Here is a 19,618-nt window from a genome sequence, read left to right on the forward strand (position 1 = left end):
AGCTATGTCAGTGAACGTTAGCATCGTCTAACTACTATGCAATTAGATAAACTGTTAAATCGTGACATTATATTACCTTAGTCTTTATCCTTTTTTCCCCTTCCACTTCTCTTTTTCTTTTTCTTTGCTGGACACCAGTGGGATTTGGCCTTTTTGACACTATTATCTGGTTAATAAAGTCTCGTGAATTCGTCCATCCCTCAGGAAACGTTTGTTAGTGAGTGCGGCTAGACGAGGAAAGATTGTTGTGTTGGAATCGGTTGACTAAGCAATGTAGTTATATTTTTGTGGTGGGTTGTATAATATGTCGAATTAATAGTGGGCTATTAACATAGTATTAGTAACCAAAAACCAACAACACTCATTTGGGTGCCTTTAAGGATGGATGATCGTCAGACTCACTCAGAGAATTTCTGCCACCTTGTGTTTACTGTGTGCCAATGCACCATCGCCTGGCTCTCCTGAGATTATTTATAGGGTGAGTGAATCGAGATAAAGTGGAAAGACATTAAAGGATTAGAGCATAACTAATGCACTGCAGGATTACAGTGAAAAGGGGGCAGGGACGAAGGTAGAATAAACAGAGAGTGAGAAAGGCTGAGAGAGAAGTAGATAAAAGCCCTGAGGTAAAGAGAACAACTTATATTTTTATAGCAAGTGATCAAAATAATAAAGATCCAGCACATTAGATCCTGCATGGCACACTCAATTGAAGACACACTCACAGGTGAGAGGAAGAACTAATATGTGTTGGTTGGAGTGCATAGAAATATGATATTGACTTATTTTTGTTTTGGTATCAAAATGTAATATTGTTGTCTTATCAGATATTATAACAGTAGCATTTCAGTTTTCCCCATTTAATATTGCATTTAGTATTGTTTTATTACAAATTATATTATTATTGTAACAATTTGAATCATGTTGAATACTGAAAATGTTACATTTCAGATGTGTTTTTTGCATTTAGATTGATTGTATCCAATATAATGAATTACTTTTGATTAACTAGCAAATATTTCAGTAACACATCTTACATGACCTTACTGTAGTATTAAAAGTAAATCATGCATAAATAGTATAAACCAACCCCTATCCCTATCATGTATATGTTGCTAATTAATATGACTCAGTCAGTACTTATTTGTATAATGACACAGCACCTTAAAATATTAGATGTATCCAGTATTTCTTATTCATTTTACATTTTACCTTAAACATTTCTTTGTTTTAGATCTTTTAAAGCTTAATAACTGTGTTTTATTTCCTTTTTAAATCACAGATTCTTAATGAGGTCCCAGATTTCGTTACCTCACCTTTTTTTCCAGAATGATTTAATGTTTGTGCATGTATGTGCATTTGTGTTTATCGTGCAGCGATGAATGTGGAGAGGATTATCGAGTGTATCAGAGAGGGCGATCAGAAAGGACTCAAGGCAGAACTACAGCAATTTAATCAAGAGGTACTCACAATTAACAGTGATTATATTCAGTCCAGTGGCTCCAAAACCAATATATTAATAACATTTACATGGACAGTACATGTCATTATAAAACAATCTACTTTGCACAAGTTGTGCACTCAAAGCTCACATTTGATGTAATTGCTCTTATCTAATCGCACACTCTGTTTGGCTCCTAGTATGCACAGTGCTTCTTCTATGATTTGGAGGAGAGGGAAAGAAGAAAAGTAAGAGTTATTTGAGTGCAATTACACATACACACTCGCAGGAAAGAACAATGAGGTCTCTCTATATCTTTAAATAAGAAAACGATTCCAGTATCGATCAAGTTTCAGAAAATCACTCTTAAAAGGTACACTATGTAACTTTTTTTGTTCAGAATTAACATTTAAATTATGAGTTAATGCATCATCCCTTCTTCTAAAATGCGTTTTTATCTTACCCTGGTTCACTATGGTAAGCCTATTATAGGTGATGGTTTTCACGGGAGATTGTGTACGTCACTCGCCGTGTGTGGCCCGTCATATCCATAAGTAGAGAAAACTTGCTTCGACTCCTTTGATGCATAGACTACTTTAGAGTCGATGTCACAGTTACGTCATTTGCAGCTGTGGTGGCAGAAAAAACAGTGGTAACAAGGGGAGGAAAATGGGCAAAATCCACGGCATAAGAAAAAAAAGGTCTTTTGTGCCTTTGGATTTAAGAAACTGAATGCAAAAAAGATGGTCTTCATGTTTAGGCCCATAGAGTACCATCGCCTAAGACACTCTAAACGCAGACATTTATGGTTGCAAGCAATGATAAAACCTGTGATGACTATTAAATCATGGATTTGATGTAAATTATTACAAAACTATAACATTTTACATACACTCTAAAAAAACGGTGCTGTATAGTACTAAAAGTGGTTATTTGGCTTGTAATCATATAGGGGAACCACTTTACGTGCTGTATAGCACGAAATCTTGGAGATTCGGTGGTTCTTCAGCGGATCTTTACCAAATCTTTGGGATGATTGATGTGCTATATAGCACCGTTACCATATAAAACCTGTTAAGCCCCTGTATGGTTCTTCAGCGGTTTTTCTGGGGTTCTTTGGGGTGGTAAAGGTAGCACCACTGCCATACAAAGAACCTTTCAAGACCCTTTAATGGTTCTTTACATGCCAAAGAACTACTGTATGGGCCCTTTACCACCATTATTGAGGAAGAAATAAAATGCAATATGGCACCTTATGGGTTTTATAGCACCATTTGACAAAGGTGCTGTAGAGAACCTTTAAAGATACGGTGCTGTTTGGCACCAAAAGTGGTTCCCCTATTATTACAAGCCAAGAACCACTTTTAGTGCCAAATAGCACCAATTTGGTGTAAGTAACATTTAAATACTGTTTGGGAGTAACTAGTTACATGTAACTACATTATCTAATTTAATTACAAAATAAACGTAACTGTAATCAGTTACAGTTACTGAGAATTTATTTTTATTAAATTACACTTAATTATGAAAATGCTGATGATTACAAAGGGGGTTACATCTGAATATTGTCTGTGAAAAGCTAGGATATGTTCAATAATATTAATTTGTTGCTTTGTCTGTTTTTGATGTGCACGATGCCTCCTGCCATTTAAAGGCTGTTGATAGTAAAGCGATACTATTCTGATGCTTTTCATTGGCTCTCGTTTGAATTTGCAGCAAACAACATCTGCCAATTACATCAATCCACAGCTTTAAGGGGGTCGCACACCGGACGCGGAGCTCGGCGACGCGCCACGTCTTTAAAATTCGAACACATTGTTTTCAATGAGTGTACGCACACCGGTGGCGGCATTCGGCGCCTGTCCGCGGCGACTCAGGAAAATGTTCTAAATCCTGCCGCGCCACAGAGCGCCATTTCAAGGCTTTATATTAAAAGTATATTATCGTTAAGGTATACTGATTTCAACCTTTGCTACAAGACACATTTGTTTTACATTCTGAGTTCAACAGCTTGAATAAAGTCTAAACATATTTTGGGGAAATGTATAATAAACGTAGCCTTTTAAAATGTGCGCGTCTGGTGTGTGATACCTGAGACGCTGCGCGGCGCGCCGCCGAGCTCCGCGTCCGGTGTGCGACCCCCTTTAGGCTACAACCTGTCTGCGGTTGCCGTTTCATTGCTGGAGTAATCAAATGTAATCAGTTACATTACTTGGAATAGTTACACTACTTTATATATATTTTTAATAGGGTAACTTGTAATAATGTAAGGTATTACATTTCCAAAGTACCCTTTAAACACGTTTTTTAGGCCTCTCACACAATTGGGGGATAGGCCTGAAAATGTTATGCAGTTTGTAGAGAAAAAAAGGAATATTGAGTTTATACCTTGGAATTTTGATATTTATTCATAGAATTGGGAGATATTCCAAAAAAAGTCAAAATTGTGATATAAACTTGAAATACTATTACTTGGATTACGAGTGCTACTGCAGAACTGTCATTTTCTTCCACCAGGTAAGCTCCACCCACAAAACACGCCGTCGACGTTTGCAAACACCCAAATGATCTGTGTGAGGGTGTGGCATGGTTAGATGTCACAGCGCGCGAGAAAGGTTGACATGGAGCATGCTTAATCTCAAACCTCTGGGGAATCACCAGTTTAAAAAAATAAAAAATTTAAATCTCAGAACAGAGGAGAGTCTGCTAGCTAAAAGAGAATGCGACAGAGCTCGTAATAAAACCAGAATCAATATTGGCTTGGCCTTTTAGACATGGCGGGGATTTTTCTGCGCGACGCTCAGGTGGTGTTTTTATTACTCAACAGATATGATTAATTGAGGTATTTTATTTTACAGATAAATTGACATAGCTCTCTCTTTCATTGAAAAGCATTATCTGTTGTGAAGGATCATATTCATCTGCACAGTCACACAGAGCCTTAGCACAACCAAAACCGTCTTCTTCAAATGCTATGCTAGAGGGCTGTTAAGTTACATAGTGTACCTTTAAAATGTGCTCAAATTTATCAAATTCAGGGATTTCTATATATGAATACCAGACCAAATGTCCTTCCCTGAGCCAATGATCTGTGTGTTATACTATCCACATTCCTTTTATAGCTGAGATCAACTTTTTTATATTTTATATTTTGATTTCCCCAAAGAACCATCTGAGACAAAGCTTATATTTAATTTACAAAGAAATAAGAACTGTAAGCTATATGAAATTGTGTAACCTTTGAGTCATACAAATTTCCTCTGGGCAGGAAACATTTCCCGCATGTCCTCGGCTGTTTGCTGATACTGCAGTTGACTTGATCCTCGGCCCAGCCTGCAGTCATTAATATTTAGACAATAAGCTCCCTACTAATTCCATTCCAGATAGCAAGTCAGTGTTGATGTGTCTACATTAATTGCACTGCATTAACAGTAAAATATGATATTGGTTTAGCATCATTTTTGCATAGTAAATGTTGAAGCAATGTAAACAAAATGTTAATATATATATTTTAAAGAATGATGTTAACCAAACCGTTTATGGCCCCCACTGGCTTCCATAGTTACTGGTTCAGAACAACTTGAAGATGAGTAAATTAGTTTTATTCTGGAGTGAACCGATTTAACACCACAAATTCCTAACCATTACACACATTCTATTACTGGTACTAGAAATACTAAAATATTGTAAATAAATAAATAGATCAGGGAAGGGTTTGGGTAAAACTTCCAGAGTCACTGATTGGATGGTTGTGGTTTGCTATTGGTCGATCTCATGTGAGTGACAGGTTGTCCCGCCCTCACGCCAGTAAACATCATCAGAGAAGAGATGGGAAGTAATTAAAGATTACAAGGGCCCATAGATAAATCACTTATAACAAACACTGAAATATTTCACAAAAATAGGAATTGCCAAATTTGATTTCATGAGAATTAGATGAAAACTCAACATTATATCAGTATTGCCTTGCTGTCTGGGATATATTTCTCCTTTCCTGTTACTTTAGCTTTGTTACTGATAGTTAAAACATACCAACACAAAACACACACTTAGAATACAAAACAATATTGTCTTATCTTTTGGGTTGGTTTAATGATTTTCATATTTTTGTGTTGTCTGGCTGCTTGTTCGATCTGAAAAGAGGCAGGAGCTGGAGGAGGTATTATTTTCTACATTCTTGAATTACTGACATCCTGATTTGTCCGTTTATCAATCCTCTGGTGGTCATTTTAGACTGAAAAAAATATGTTTAGATGTATTTTTCTTTCTTTTTTTTCATTTTTACTTTATCAAAAAGTTGCAACTTCCTATGCACTTTTGTGACACTTCCTATATGAACACACACACATAGACAAAAAAATACTGGACATAATGTGAAAATAGTAGTCACATTTGTGAACTTCACCGTCAGAACTGGCACAGGAAATTAGACATACTAAAAACAGTATTTACAGAGCAACGATTAAGTAGTCTTTGATGATTTTTAAAAATTATATCCAAATGCAAAACCTAATAAAAAAAATTATATAATTCTGCCTGAAAATACTGATAAGGAACTATAGGGAACACACATATGGGGTTGATTGTGATTTTATCAACTAAAATCTTTGTTGATCCTGGAACAACATTCCAATAAACCAATCATATTTGAGGGACAAATTTACAGTATATGTCAAGTCTGGGTTTACAACCAGGGTTAGGTGCTTCTGCATCACTGATATTCATCTATCTTTTCCCTCTGGTTTTAGGGATAAGTAATGGGTAGGTCTAGGTTTAGGAGAAGGGATAGGGATAGAATGTTTTCGGTATTGTACATATTATTGTATATACCTTTACTATATTTTTTAACTTGAACACCTTTTTTCTAATATTTGTATTATTTAATATAGACATAAATGCTGTATAATTTAAAGATAAATACTGTCTAGTACCATGAAATACACATAAAATACAAAATATTGAAAACTAAATAATATTGAAACAAAATAGTATTAAGTATTCATTAAATTAGAAAGAAAAAATTGCACTCATTGTCTTCAGTCTGTTTTGACCGCCAAGGGTGACAAGCGTGACCCCTAAATAAGAAATAGAGTGCTAGGATGATATTTTTGACGAGTTAGCATTTTAGCACTTCCTGTTCTATCATCCTGAAGTCAATGGGTTTTTGGTTAAATGCTTGAAATAAGGTCTGTGACACAAACTCAAGATATTTTAACACTTTGTTCTATGATATAAAATACATAAATAATATCATCTTGCAGTGTAAAAGACGGTTGCTAACATGTGGCTAAACGCCACTAGAGAGGTTGTCAGATGTTAAAGGTGCAATAGGTGATTCTCTACAGATTGTGCGCAGCCCGTTCACGCAGACATCATAGGTCATCAGCACATGGCAGGCAAACAGCTGTTTATATTCGTTAATGTAACTCACTGTAAAGTTTTCTCACCAGTGAATGACACATGATGTAATCCAATAACATCGTTTCTGGTCGAGTTATAAAGTCAGGATTGTATAAAACCTTTTTTTCCTCATAATTGGGCATTATAACTCACAGATGCGAGTTTATATCTCACAATTCTCAGAAAAGAAGTCAGAATTAAGAGCTATAAACTTGCAATTGTGAGAAAAAAGTCTGAATTGTGACATAAAGGGTTGTAATTATTATAAATTGTTTTATTCCATGGCGGAAACAAGCTTCCATATAGTCGGAAGCTTAGTGAGGGTGTTGTTGAGGTAATGCGACCTTTGTTTAGTTTGTTTATAGCCTACAAATAGCCTTCAAAATTTATAAAAGTTCATTTGTGAAGGTTATCAAGATTAAAAAATGTGTAAGAATCATAAGCTTTTGTTAGTCACAGACCTTATTTTCTGCAATAATTCAAAAGCCAATCTTATAGGATTTTTTTCTGAGGGAACCAGGGTGATGCTAATGCTGCGTTCCAGACAGATGGGAATTTGGATTTTTCCTACCTTCTCCTAGGAAATAACGTCTGGAACGCCCCTCAAGGTGGGACATTTGACTTCTTTTGCTCTTATTGTAATGTGGTGATTTCACATGGTCAGCGTATAAACTTGACCTCTAATTGACAGGAAGACACTGATGTCTGAAGTGGGACATTTAATTTGTGATATTCCCACATCCAACCTTGTCTGGAACGCAGCATAACTTCCAAGTTGGCCTACAAAAATATGTCATCCCTGCTCTTAACCCACTCTATACCAGAGGGTTAAAGGTGCAGCATACAATTTCTGCATCACTAGCAGCACCAAAACTTCACAGTCATCACAGTTATATCTTAATTTCCATTGGCCTGTCCCACAAATGGAATTACATTATAACCAAAATACTTTTTTTGGCATCACCGCAGTTCCGAAAGAATAAAGTGCGGAATTATGAGTCAGACTCGGATTCAGACTACGATGAGTCCTGTAACCCAGACGTTCTTTTGAGACAGGTAACAATGGCTCTTATAAATAATTACACACATAAACCTTTCTAAAAACAACTTCTGCCTTTGTTTCATTTCCATTTGTCTCTCTCTCTCTCTCTCGCCCTCAGGCTCTGGCTACGGTTTTGATCAGGTTTCTCCAGACTGAACCGCAAGGGCGTGTGCTGAAATTATGTTTGAGATCCTTACGAATTCTCTCGAGGGACAAAAAGGTTTTGGGTCCTCTGGTCACTGACAGAGCGCTGCTCTCTCTAGCCCACCTAGGCGGCATCAGCAATGCACCTATTCCGAAAGAAGACACTGACAATGATGTCGAACCCTATAATGACATCATCGTCGCCATAACTGAGTGCAAATTAGACCGAGCAGATGAGGATGATAATGCTGGTGAAGAAGATGATGTTTCTGGGGCTGTAACCAGTGATGCGGTCTGGGGACCGACCGATTGGTGTGGTGACCGCAAGGCTAGCACGTTTTCAAACATCAGCCTCGGACCTTCTCGCAGGAGGAGCAGCGTTTATAAAGCTCTCACGCCTGGTAAAAGAGACAGCCGAGGAAGCGTGGGAGGAGCGGAGGAAGAGGAGGAAAAAGATGATGAAGATGAAACCAGGAAGGAAGTCATGAAAATCTTATGTAACATTGTTTACAATAGTGCTTGGGCACAAGAGAGAGCCAGTGAACTCAGGTATGAGCCATTTCAAGATATGACACAAACTGAAACATTTTAATGGAAAATCTGATTTGCTTAGATGAGGTTCTTTGGAGCCAGACTGCATAGTTATGAAGTCTACCAGCAAAGGTTCACTTAACTCTTGTAGGGTCCTATTCCAATTCAGAGACCTGTTGCATGGAGCTAGTCTGCTCTGCTCTCTGACAAAACCTTACAAAACCAACCAGATTTTGATCAGGTTCAGCGGACTCACAACATTTGGTATAAATAATCTCTGTCAACTCAGGGTTTGATCCAGAGATTGTAGTTAACTCTGGAGCATGTGCACCTAAAATTGTTACGTGTCCAGGTGCATCTTTAGGTTTTCCCCCAAGAGCCAAGCTGTGGTGGTGGAACAGGTGTAGGCCTGGGGCTGGATGCTCTGCCGCGTCTGGCTGTCTGGGTGATTGAGGAACTCAACAGGTTTTTGTACTGGAGAAGACAAGCCAATGTTGAGCCGAGACTCTCTGTGCTTCTACCCATTTGAGGTGAGAACATAGGAGGATACTGGCCCACAGCTCTACAAATATCTGTCAGTGAGGCACCACACACGCCAACGCCCAGGAGGATGCAACACTTCTAGTAGAATGAGCTTGCATCCTGAGCATACAAGGCACAGTATCTAGAGAGCCATCCTCTGCTTAGAGACAGTCTTTTCCTTTTCCTCCATAACAGACAAAGAGCTGCTCTGATGTCCTAAGGCTGTCCACGTACAGTTACAGTTGCAGAGCATGGATAGGACAGAGCAAAGCCAGGATTGGGTCTGCCTCCTCCGGGGACTGTGCTTAAGGGTTCTCTAGGCACGATTTGTAGACCGAAAATGCCTGCAGAACCACTACCTTCTTGAGGCCAATGCAAGCAGCAGCAAAGTCTTCATAGACCGAATCTTAACCTCCACTGACTGCAATTGGGACTTTCTGCGTTCTAAGCACCAGAGTGAGGTCCCAAGAGGGTATAGAGGGAGGACAAGGAGGATTTAACCATCTCAACCCTGTAAGGAAGCTGACAACTAGGCTGTGCTTCCCAACCGAATTACCCCCCTATGGGGTTGTAATATGCAGATATTACGGCAGCCTACACTTTGATGGTGGAGAGAGACAGACTTTGCAGATTTTGCAAACCTTGCTGTAGGATGGAAAGCACGGCACTGAACGAACATCTTCAGGAAACACAACTCGACAAACTGGTTCCACTTCAAGGCGTAAACATGTCTCATAGACAGTGCTCGTACCATAAGTGATGGTGTTGATTACCTCTTGGGGTAAGTCACCTAGAACCTCCACGTCCTGTCAAGGGACCAGACATGTTTATAAAAGTCCAGACGTGGGTGCCACAGGATGCCCCATCTCTGAGAAAGTAGATCCTTCCTCAGAGGAATGCGCCCGGGAGGTTCTGTTTTGAGGAGCATGAGTTCTGGGAACCAGGTCTGGTTTGGGTAATAGGGCTGCCTGCCCATTGTATGTTGTGGCCCCCCAGTTGGATGCAGAGGCATCCATGAAAACCACAGCATGCCTGGAAAATTGTTCTACCCCAATGGGGCAGTGATACGCTTTTTTCAAGGCGTATCCCACTCGTAGTGGGGTCTGAGTGTGTAATGCAACACTTACCTGGTTCCATGAATGAGCAGAGGGTGCGGAAGAAGGGTTAGTTGAACAGCTGGCGGAAACTCTAGACTGTGTTGCCGAACAGGCCAGTCTGGGAGACAGGGGAATGTAAGAACTGGATCACATGTTGGCATCCCACATGTCTGCCAGACACAGCCAGAGATGTCCTTGACCACAAGTGTGGACACTGCACGACCCAGAGGCTGGGCCGGTACCTCCGATGTGCTGCAAAGTTTTTGTAGAACTTCCCGGATGGTGACCACCCACATGCAGGTCCTTGAGCACTTGGCTTGATGGACCCTCAGTAATGCAATAGCATGTAAATATTAATTATCAATATAATAATTATATATATATATATATATATTATATGAATACATAATTATATTCCATATAATATAAATATAATAAATAATTAGCAGCAAAATAGGTGCAATTTTTCTCACAAAAAAACAAAACTATAAACTGCTTTAATTTGGAGCAAGAGATAGAAGCGGAGCAGCTTTATTGCATCAGATACATGTCACTATGCTCACAGCTGAGTTCGCTGAAATGAATCTCAAATTTGGGTAGAAACTGAAACCAGCTTCATACACTTAATCAAATAATGGGAAATTAACAAATTAATATTAAACCGCTGAATGGGTACTATGTGCTGTCAAAGCGATTAATCTTGATTAATTGCATTCAATTCAACATACAAGTTTTATATATATATATATATATATATATATATATATACACACACACACACACACACACACACACAGTCAAATCAAAATGTATTGAGACACCTTCAAACATTTCTCACATTATCAGTTTATTCGCTGTATAGTTTAGAAATGGTAATAAAATATAACTGGTTTTGGTATGACTGTATATATTTACAAAACTTGATGTTAGGTACGATTAATCGATTTGACAGCATTACTGTTTACATATGAAGTCTGCATGATCTGCATGTCTCTGTGGGAATGAGTGGCACAGTTTGGTCTATAAGCACACATGACGATTGTGGTGTTTTTCCGTCTCATATGAGTGCAAGAACACATGAACTTCATTTCCAGAGCTGCTCTGAGACTCACTTTACCAGCATTTTAGCATTCAAAAAAATTAAATGAAGTTTGTTTGGGAAAAAAGGAGAGAAAATCTAATGCAATGAAATACATGCATTTCTGTTTTGAGAGACTGTATTTACTGAATTTAAAATATATTTGCATGCCATATGCTTCTTTCTTTTCTCTCCCAATGTTTGCTGTACTCCAGTCTCCTCTGTGGTCTGACGGAAAAGTTAAATAAGGAGTTTCAATCGACATCTTCCCCTTGTGGCCAATTTTACACACTCCGGTTTATGTTTTTACTGACGGCGCTGAGACCTGAACTCAGAACTCAGCTGAAACAAGTAGATCTACTTTTTTTTTTCTTCTGTTATTTGAATTTGAGTAAATATTGTAAACAATATTACAATGATTTCTGAAGGATCATGTGACATTTTAAAACATTTTAAAAGATAATTGCAACTTTTTATCCCACAATTGTGAGTTTACATCTTGCAAGTCAAACGTTTTTTCTCAGAATTGTGATATAAAGTCCGAATTGCGAGACATAAAGTTACAATTACCATTTTATTATATTCTGTGACGGAAACAAGTTTCCATAACAATGCTATATCTACATATTGTATTGACCTTTTTTGTCAATTTTAGGAGGGAGGAGTGTCTCTGTTGACCACCGTGCTGGAGAAGTGTTTAGCGGTACAGTGGAAGGAACAGTATGAGGTCCTGCTGGATCCTGCAGCGCCTCCTATAAGCGTGGAGGACTCACAGCAGGCTCAGGAGGCTCTGAAGATCCTTTTTAATATCACACACAGCACACACACTCAAGAACCTGAAGAGGTAGATGTATGCAGACATGCATGCATCCCACGCATGCTCACTTACCTCCCTTACAAACAATGGGACAATGTGATGTATCGGAGGACAATACTATAGTACTGTTGTAATACTATAGTATACACACGCATTGCATTGAATATATTTATATAAATTGTTAACATCAAGGTTCACATTGTGTCTACCAGGAAGATGCATCTCTCTATCGTCACCTGGCTGCAGTTTTGCGTCACTGTCTGATGGTGTCTTCTGAGGAGGAAGAAGCTACAGATGAATTAAAGGGGTTAGTGTTGAGAAATATTTGTATTGTTCTATAATAACTATTTTGGGTTGAAAATCTCAGTAATTATGACTCACCGGAGACAGCGGTTCAAATCCTGTAGCGGTTACATTGGTACCGTGACCCAGAAGAGAGTGAAGTTCAGAAGGGTGAGTGTAACAGAGGCAAGCTAATAAGAGCTTTGTGAGTAAACCTAACTCCCCTGGCCTCAACAGGCACGCTAGCAACTGACGCTAGAGGATGTGCTCTTTACAAGAGGTAATCTAGCACTCGGAAAGCGTACCTCCCATAGGGGCGGCAATTGCTAACCAAGCCGTCACCTGCTGTTAGCATCCCATTGAATCCCATTCATTTTTGCGTCACTTTGACAGGGAATAAGAGGCGTTTAAAGACTCCATTTGTCCATTTTTTATTTTTTAAAGAAACACTACAATGTATAACAGGCTCCATTACCTTATATCTTACACTATCGCCCCGTAGAAGCTGTTTTTTGTAAAAAAAAAAAATAGGCTAACAATTGCGTCATAACCAACGCGACTCTGTCGCACAGTAGAGAAATTACCGTATAGACCTGAGGAGACGCTCAGAAGCAATCTTTTACTGTCTATGAAACAGTCGGGGGGACGTGGAGACATAAAGTCCGATAAAGTTAAGGGAGAAGAATGGGGAGAAGCCCATAGTGAGCCAAAATCCACGGGACAAAACATTTAAACAATTCAGATTCAGATTTCACTTTCCACAACTACTAGAAGACCTACAACTGTCAGACCGGTTGCTTACGTCAGATCTACGTCGTCAAGCTCAGTCTGAGCCTGCGCAGTTCGCTCAGCCATCAGGAAGTGAGTGCTTCTAATTGACCTCACTTTTTGCTCTTGAAGTCTATGGGGTCGCTGTTCCCATTTCTTTTACTGTCTATGGGTCTTTAGCGTCCTTGTTAGCGTGTCTGCTTCCCATGGGTGATGACAGAGATGGCAGTCTTTACATTTGTACATTGTTACATTGTACAGTAATGTACTTACAGTGGAAGAATATATTTTTTTTTTCAAAGTACTACACACAAAAAGTGAAAGATAATAGAAATAAGTAATAAAATAAAAGTCTACACTGTTGTCTAGGTAATAAATAGACTATATATATATATATATATATATATATATATATATATATATATATATATATATATATATATATATATATATATATAAATAGTATAATAAAAATAAATAAATAGATAGATAGATAGATAGATAGATAGATAGATAGATAGATAGATAGATAGATAGATAGATAGATAGATAGATAGATAGATAGATAGATAGATAGATAGATAGATAGATAGATAGATAGATAGATAGATAGATAGATAGATAGATAGATAGATAGACAAGACCAACAAAATCATGACGAACACAAACACAACATGAAATGTAATTGAAAACAGTAAAAAAATAAAATATTAAAAATAAGAAATTATACAATAATAATAATAATAATAATAATAATAATAAATCAAATATTTACTATAAATTATAATAATATTTTGCAACATTACTGCAACAATCCTGTTGTTGTACCTGTTTTGAGTAGACTTTTATTTTGAACCGTTTATGTTCCTATTGATTTTTTTCTGTGAATATTCATGTGTCCTGTTCCGTTGGCCATGTTTGTAGTTTTCCATGTTGATTAGTCTCCCCAGGTCTATCTTGTTTGCCCCTGTGTATTTATAGCCCTTGTGTTCATTTGTTCTCTGTTAGTTATTGAATGTGATGTTCCCTGATTTAAGTTTGCATTTGTTCCTTGCTCTCTAGGTTTCCATTCTTGTTTATTTATATAAAATATAAAATATACAGCCTAGGTAAGCACAATAATAAAAATAAAGCTAATTAATGTCCCAGTGAACCAGAAGTAGCGAGTGAGGTTTCTTCAGTGAAACGGAATATTGAGCAGAGGGCAGAGATTTTACCTCAGCGCTCCTTCTCTCCATCTCTTGCTCATAGCAGAGGAACGGTTGGAGGGCAGTGATTATGCATTTTAAAACCCAGAAGCCGTCAAACTTACATCATCTGAGAAGGAACACCATTACCAGACCGGAAGTTACGTTTTCGATTTTGATTAAAGATTGCCACGGCAAACAATTTTTTCCGTGCCAACAAAGTAAATAAGATCAATTTTGATTTCATGAGGACTTTAATAATACAATAATAACTGCAGTAAATTAAATATAATATTTATTTTTAATTGATATAAACAATAGAGTGCACGTGTATGGCACAGATTTAATTGACTGAAAGATGTGTGACTGCCGTCCTTAAATAACACCTGCATCTGCTCTGTTTGTGACGACTTTTGAAAATGAGGAATTAGATGTGTTTTTTTTCCAGTATTTCTCTCTCATATCTGTAAATTGACCACAGTATGTGTGTGTGTGCCTCAACCGTACCAATGTCACGGTGATCTTCCTTTCTTCTGAAAGCCATGTTCTGCTTTTCTCCTCATCTTCACTCATAGGAATTATGCCATTAATGCATAACCTTCTCCACCTTGAAAGGACAATTTGACATCTTTTCTGTTTAAATAGCAAACATTTATAGACTAATGTCAAATACAAGATGTACAATTCAGCTTTTTTAAAGAACTGACTGACAGATGTTCTGTTGTGATCAACAGCATTCAACGTTTGATTAAAACAGGACAGATTTCAGCTAGCGCATGACCTCAGATCTCTCTCTTTCTCTCAGGCACGCAGCGAACATGCTGTCTGCTCTCCCGTTGAGCTGTCTCGACGTTCTGGTGTCCGTTCCTCTGGGTCCAGACTCACAGCAGATGAATGGAGTCAACATGGACTGTGTGCACAACCTACTCATATACATGGAGAGAAAACTGGAGCAGGTAAAAAGAGGGAGAAGAAAAGAAATAAGGATAGAGAGAAACAAAATGATAGAGACAACGAAAAAACTGATAGATTATCATATCAGGAATCGTTTTGAGATCTAATTGTTAAACACTGTAACTTTCAGAACTGAAAAAAATTGTTTAAAGGAAGAAATAAATCTGTTGTATGCCTTTAAAGTGTTAGTTCATCCAAAAATGAAATTGATCATCAAAGTAGTCCATAGGTGTGTTAAAAATTAAAATATATATTTCCTATGGTAAATTGACTGTATTGACTGTAAATAGTATTTTCCTTCTATGATTTGAGTGGTTACATGCTTGCTAAATAGAATATGATATCTTTTTATGCATGCTTTATGTGCTTAAAGGCCTTATATTAACCCCAAGACTGCTTGAATCCCAATAATTGTGACTTGCAGCTATATTTATGATTATTATCAATGTTGAAAACAGCTGTGCTGCTTTATATTTTTGTGAAAATCATGATAGTTTTTTTTTTTCAGGATTCTTTGAGGAATATAAAGTTTAAAAGAACAGCATTTATTTGAAATATACATAATTTTTTTCAGTTATAAGTGACTTACTGTTCCTTTTTATATATCCTCGCTGAATAAAATATACATTTCTTTTGAACGGTAGTGTGTATTGCTACTATTTAATTATAGTATAGTACAAATTAGTATTGACTGATTTTTGGAAGGTTCTTAAAGGTGTGAAATACATTTACATTATCATTTTTATTTATTTTGTAAAAATTGGACCTCAGGGAAAAAAATACTAAAAATGACATTGCTTGTCGTGCAACAGTGGCTTTTCTAACAAAGTGGCGTTTCACATGCAGGGTGAGAAGGTCAAAGAGAGACTGACCCCTGTGCTGAACTTGCTGACCGAGTGCTCCAGAGGTCACAGAGAGACAAGACGCTACCTTAGACAACAGGCAAGACCACTATTTTTGATCATGAGGCAACACATTGTATAGTTAAACACTCGTGTTGCTTTGTATCGAATTATATGTTTTCTCATCAAGTACAGATTCTGCCTCCATTAAGAGATGCTAGCACTAAACCTGAGAAGGGTAACACCTTGAGGAATCGTCTGGTTAGACTGATGACCCACCTGGAGACTGAGCTCAAACACTGCGCCGCTGACCTGCTCTTCGTGCTGTGCAAAGAGAACGGTACTGCATACAAACACGCAAGCATAGAGTGTGAAAATTGCACGCCAAATTACAACAAAACACAAAGTTTCAGAACAGCAAATAACACAAACACAATAAAATGGCTCTTTCTGTTTTCTATCAAATATATACGACAGTATAACCATGATATTTTAAACTATAAACATTTAAGAAAATGTTTGTACTTTAAGGAACATGTCGACTTTTGGGGACTTTAGCTTATTCACCGTATCCCCTAGCCTGACAAGCCAGACCCACATCAAGATGTTTGGTCTGGAAACTCACCATAGACAGGGCTCAATCCGAGGGGCGGGATCAAGCCTGCAGTCTCCCTCTCATTTACTGAAGCTTTCGCGCCTCGATCGCCCCCTGGTGACCAGTCCCAGTATAGCCGCCCCTCTGTGATTTCTAATGGACGCGAGGCAAACTAAATAATAAAATTACACTTCAAAATTTTTTCCCCAAAGTTAGTTTATGTCACTGAAGGCAGTTATCATCACGATGATTTCATTTCAAGTGTGTTCGTTTTTAAAATAAGTTTAGTTTGAGTTAGTTATCTGACGCTTTAAAAACGGGGGGTGTGACGTCATGATTGACAGCTGAGACTGACGGCTTCTCTGAGTTAAGTTGTCACTGAGGCACTAACGGACATTTTTCGAAATTTTTCGGAGCAGATTAGAGCTTTAGCTTTAATTTCTACATTTCCATAACTGTTTATTTCACACCAACATAATTAATTGTTCTGCATCTGCGAGAGTGTGGGCGGCTTTTGATATCGCGACTGTACTTCCTGCTCTACTTCCTGCGCTCTACTGCGCAACTCCGGTGCCGAAATCGCTACTGCGCAGACTCGGTCCCAAGATGTCAGCGCCGTGCACCCTCGCCTGAAAGCTTCAAATATGGCAAGCGGAAACGGATGATGTTGAGTCGTCCATATTTTTTTACGGTCTATGGGCGGGATAAACGGTTGTCTTTCAAACTCCCTCTGCACGCGATAGGATAGCGCTACAACCAACCAGAGCAACGAAGGTGAAGCAGAGCTCGCTGATAGATTAAACATTCGCCGTATCCGGTCGGCTAAACTCCGAACACATCTTCCCTTTTTAAGAATGACTTCAGTGCCGTTCTTTGTTCTTTTCTCAGAGAAAAGCTTAACTCCAAGTCTTCCAGAGTCGCGGTCAAAGCTGATTCGAAAGACCGCCGCCGTTCGCCAGTTTCTGTGTTTACTAGAAGCACGCAAACTCAACTCGGCCGTCGTCATTATGGCCCCGCCCGCCGACTCTATACATGATGTGATTGGGCCATCCAGATTTTGAGGAACACAGCTCAGAATGGTATTGAGAGTTCCTAGACGACACTTGCGGGCAAATTAAACTTGCTGCCGCTAGGGTGCCTCTAGATTTCTAGGCCCCCAGAGTTAGATAAGTCCATACATACAATTCTCATCTCCGTGCATCCCATAACTCTGTCTGACAGACCCACCGCTAGCCTAGCTTAGCACAAAGACTGGAGGTAAACGGCTCCATCTAGCCTACTGCTGAATAACTGACGAAATAACGCCAACATTTTCCTATTTACATTGTGTACTAAGACCGACGGATAATGAAAAGTTGTGGTTTTCTAGACCGATTTGGTTAGGAACTATTCTCTCATTCCTGCGTAATAATCAGGGAACTTTGCTGCCGTGTTCATGAGAAATCCTGTCCTGCTGTGAAATAGTGTCTGCTTAGGACCCAACATGGTAGCTGTTTTAAATGCCTGATAAAAAGCTGTTATAAATGTTTCTGGACAAGCAATTGTTTAAAAATAAACGATGAATTCATTGTCATAATACACACAAACAACATTTATTTTAAATATGTAACTGATTGCTACAATAGGAGCAATAACAAGCCTAACATATTCTCAGTTATTTCAATTGATAAACTAAGTAATAATACCATTACCAATACAAAATCATAACATAGTAATGTACCTAATAATGTAAATAATAAAGAATAAAAAAAAACAGGTGCAAAATAAATACAACAGGATTTTTTAAATTGTATAAACGTTAAAGTGGCATGAGGGCTTTTAAGATGTAGGGTAGGCTAATCGGGTAGCTGTATGCTATACTACAATGTACGCTAACTACAAAACATTATGAAAAAGATATGCTTGATTTTCACAACTTCGGTTATATACTGTGAAACATATGATTTGCAAGACGTTAAAGACTATTTTAACACAATTTAAATGACAGTAAGAATTGTAATCAGGCTCTGAAGAGATTACCCATTAAAAGTGATTTCAGCCAATAGAATCGCTCTGGGGTCCTAAGAGGACACTATTTCACAGGGGGACAGGATTTCTCATGCAACGTACCATGGATGCTGCAGGCCCAATGATATTACACAGCGCATGCCCTGAAAATAGTCCCCAGCACCCTCCTTGTGCAAGCAGGTTGTACTCGTTGGAGTTAGCCTATTTTCTGGCACCGTGTGATAACTAAATGTATACATTTATAATGTGATAAGACATTTTTTTTTTAAAAACGTCATTCAATACAGTTCACCACTGTGTCAAACACCCATGAGCACCAGCACTCCTGAATTTCGCCCTAAAACAGTTTTTTTCTTGGATATTCCAGTGAGACGTTTCGTCAAGTACACTGGATATGGGAATGCCGCTGGGCTCCTGGCCACTAGAGGCTTGCTAGGAGGTCAAAGGTCACAGGGCACATCATCAGGCACGCGGTACTCTAGCGATTCAGACTCGGACACCGAGGAGTACCGGCAGATTAAAGACCGCGTGAACCCAGTGACGGGACAGGTGGAGGAGGAGCAGCCTGATCCCATGGAGGGAATGACGGAGGAGGAGAAAGAGGAGGAAGCTCATCGGCTCATCAGTCTTTTTAACAAACTCTCAAGGTAAGGAGCTGAAGCCACTTATCAAAACACCAGTAAAGATTAATACACTCTCTAACACTCTCACCTAAACAGGGATAATGTGATTCAGCCAATGGGATTGAACCAAGAGGGTAAGCTGGTGCCACTGTCCGAGCTCAGGGACCTCTCAATGGAGGAGAGGGAATCGGAGGAAGAACACGATGACCTGGAGAACGTGGAGTAGAAATGCCATAGATGTGGTGACCAAAAAAAGAAATAATAATTATATATATGTATATGGTGATG

The 19,618-nt window shown here is 38.5% G+C and overlaps 1 protein-coding gene across 1 annotated transcript; it reads left to right on the forward strand.

Moving 5' to 3' along the window:
• Positions 1-690: 690 nt before the first annotated feature.
• On the forward strand, positions 691-19,556 carry si:dkey-94f20.4 (synembryn-A). The gene is made up of 14 exons (XM_067429716.1): positions 691-727; positions 1,377-1,462; positions 1,642-1,689; positions 5,583-5,600; positions 7,811-7,897; positions 8,002-8,576; positions 11,471-11,606; positions 11,911-12,099; positions 12,285-12,379; positions 15,115-15,265; positions 16,110-16,205; positions 16,301-16,445; positions 19,075-19,354; positions 19,427-19,556. Exons 1-14 carry the CDS (start codon positions 697-699, stop codon positions 19,554-19,556), a joined length of 2,067 nt encoding a protein of 688 aa, XP_067285817.1. The 5' UTR covers positions 691-696.
• The last annotated feature ends 62 nt before the right edge of the window (positions 19,557-19,618 follow it).

The sequence above is a fragment of the Pseudorasbora parva genome, chromosome 21 (genome assembly GCF_024679245.1).
Source record: "Pseudorasbora parva isolate DD20220531a chromosome 21, ASM2467924v1, whole genome shotgun sequence".
Taxonomy (NCBI): domain Eukaryota; kingdom Metazoa; phylum Chordata; class Actinopteri; order Cypriniformes; family Gobionidae; genus Pseudorasbora; species Pseudorasbora parva.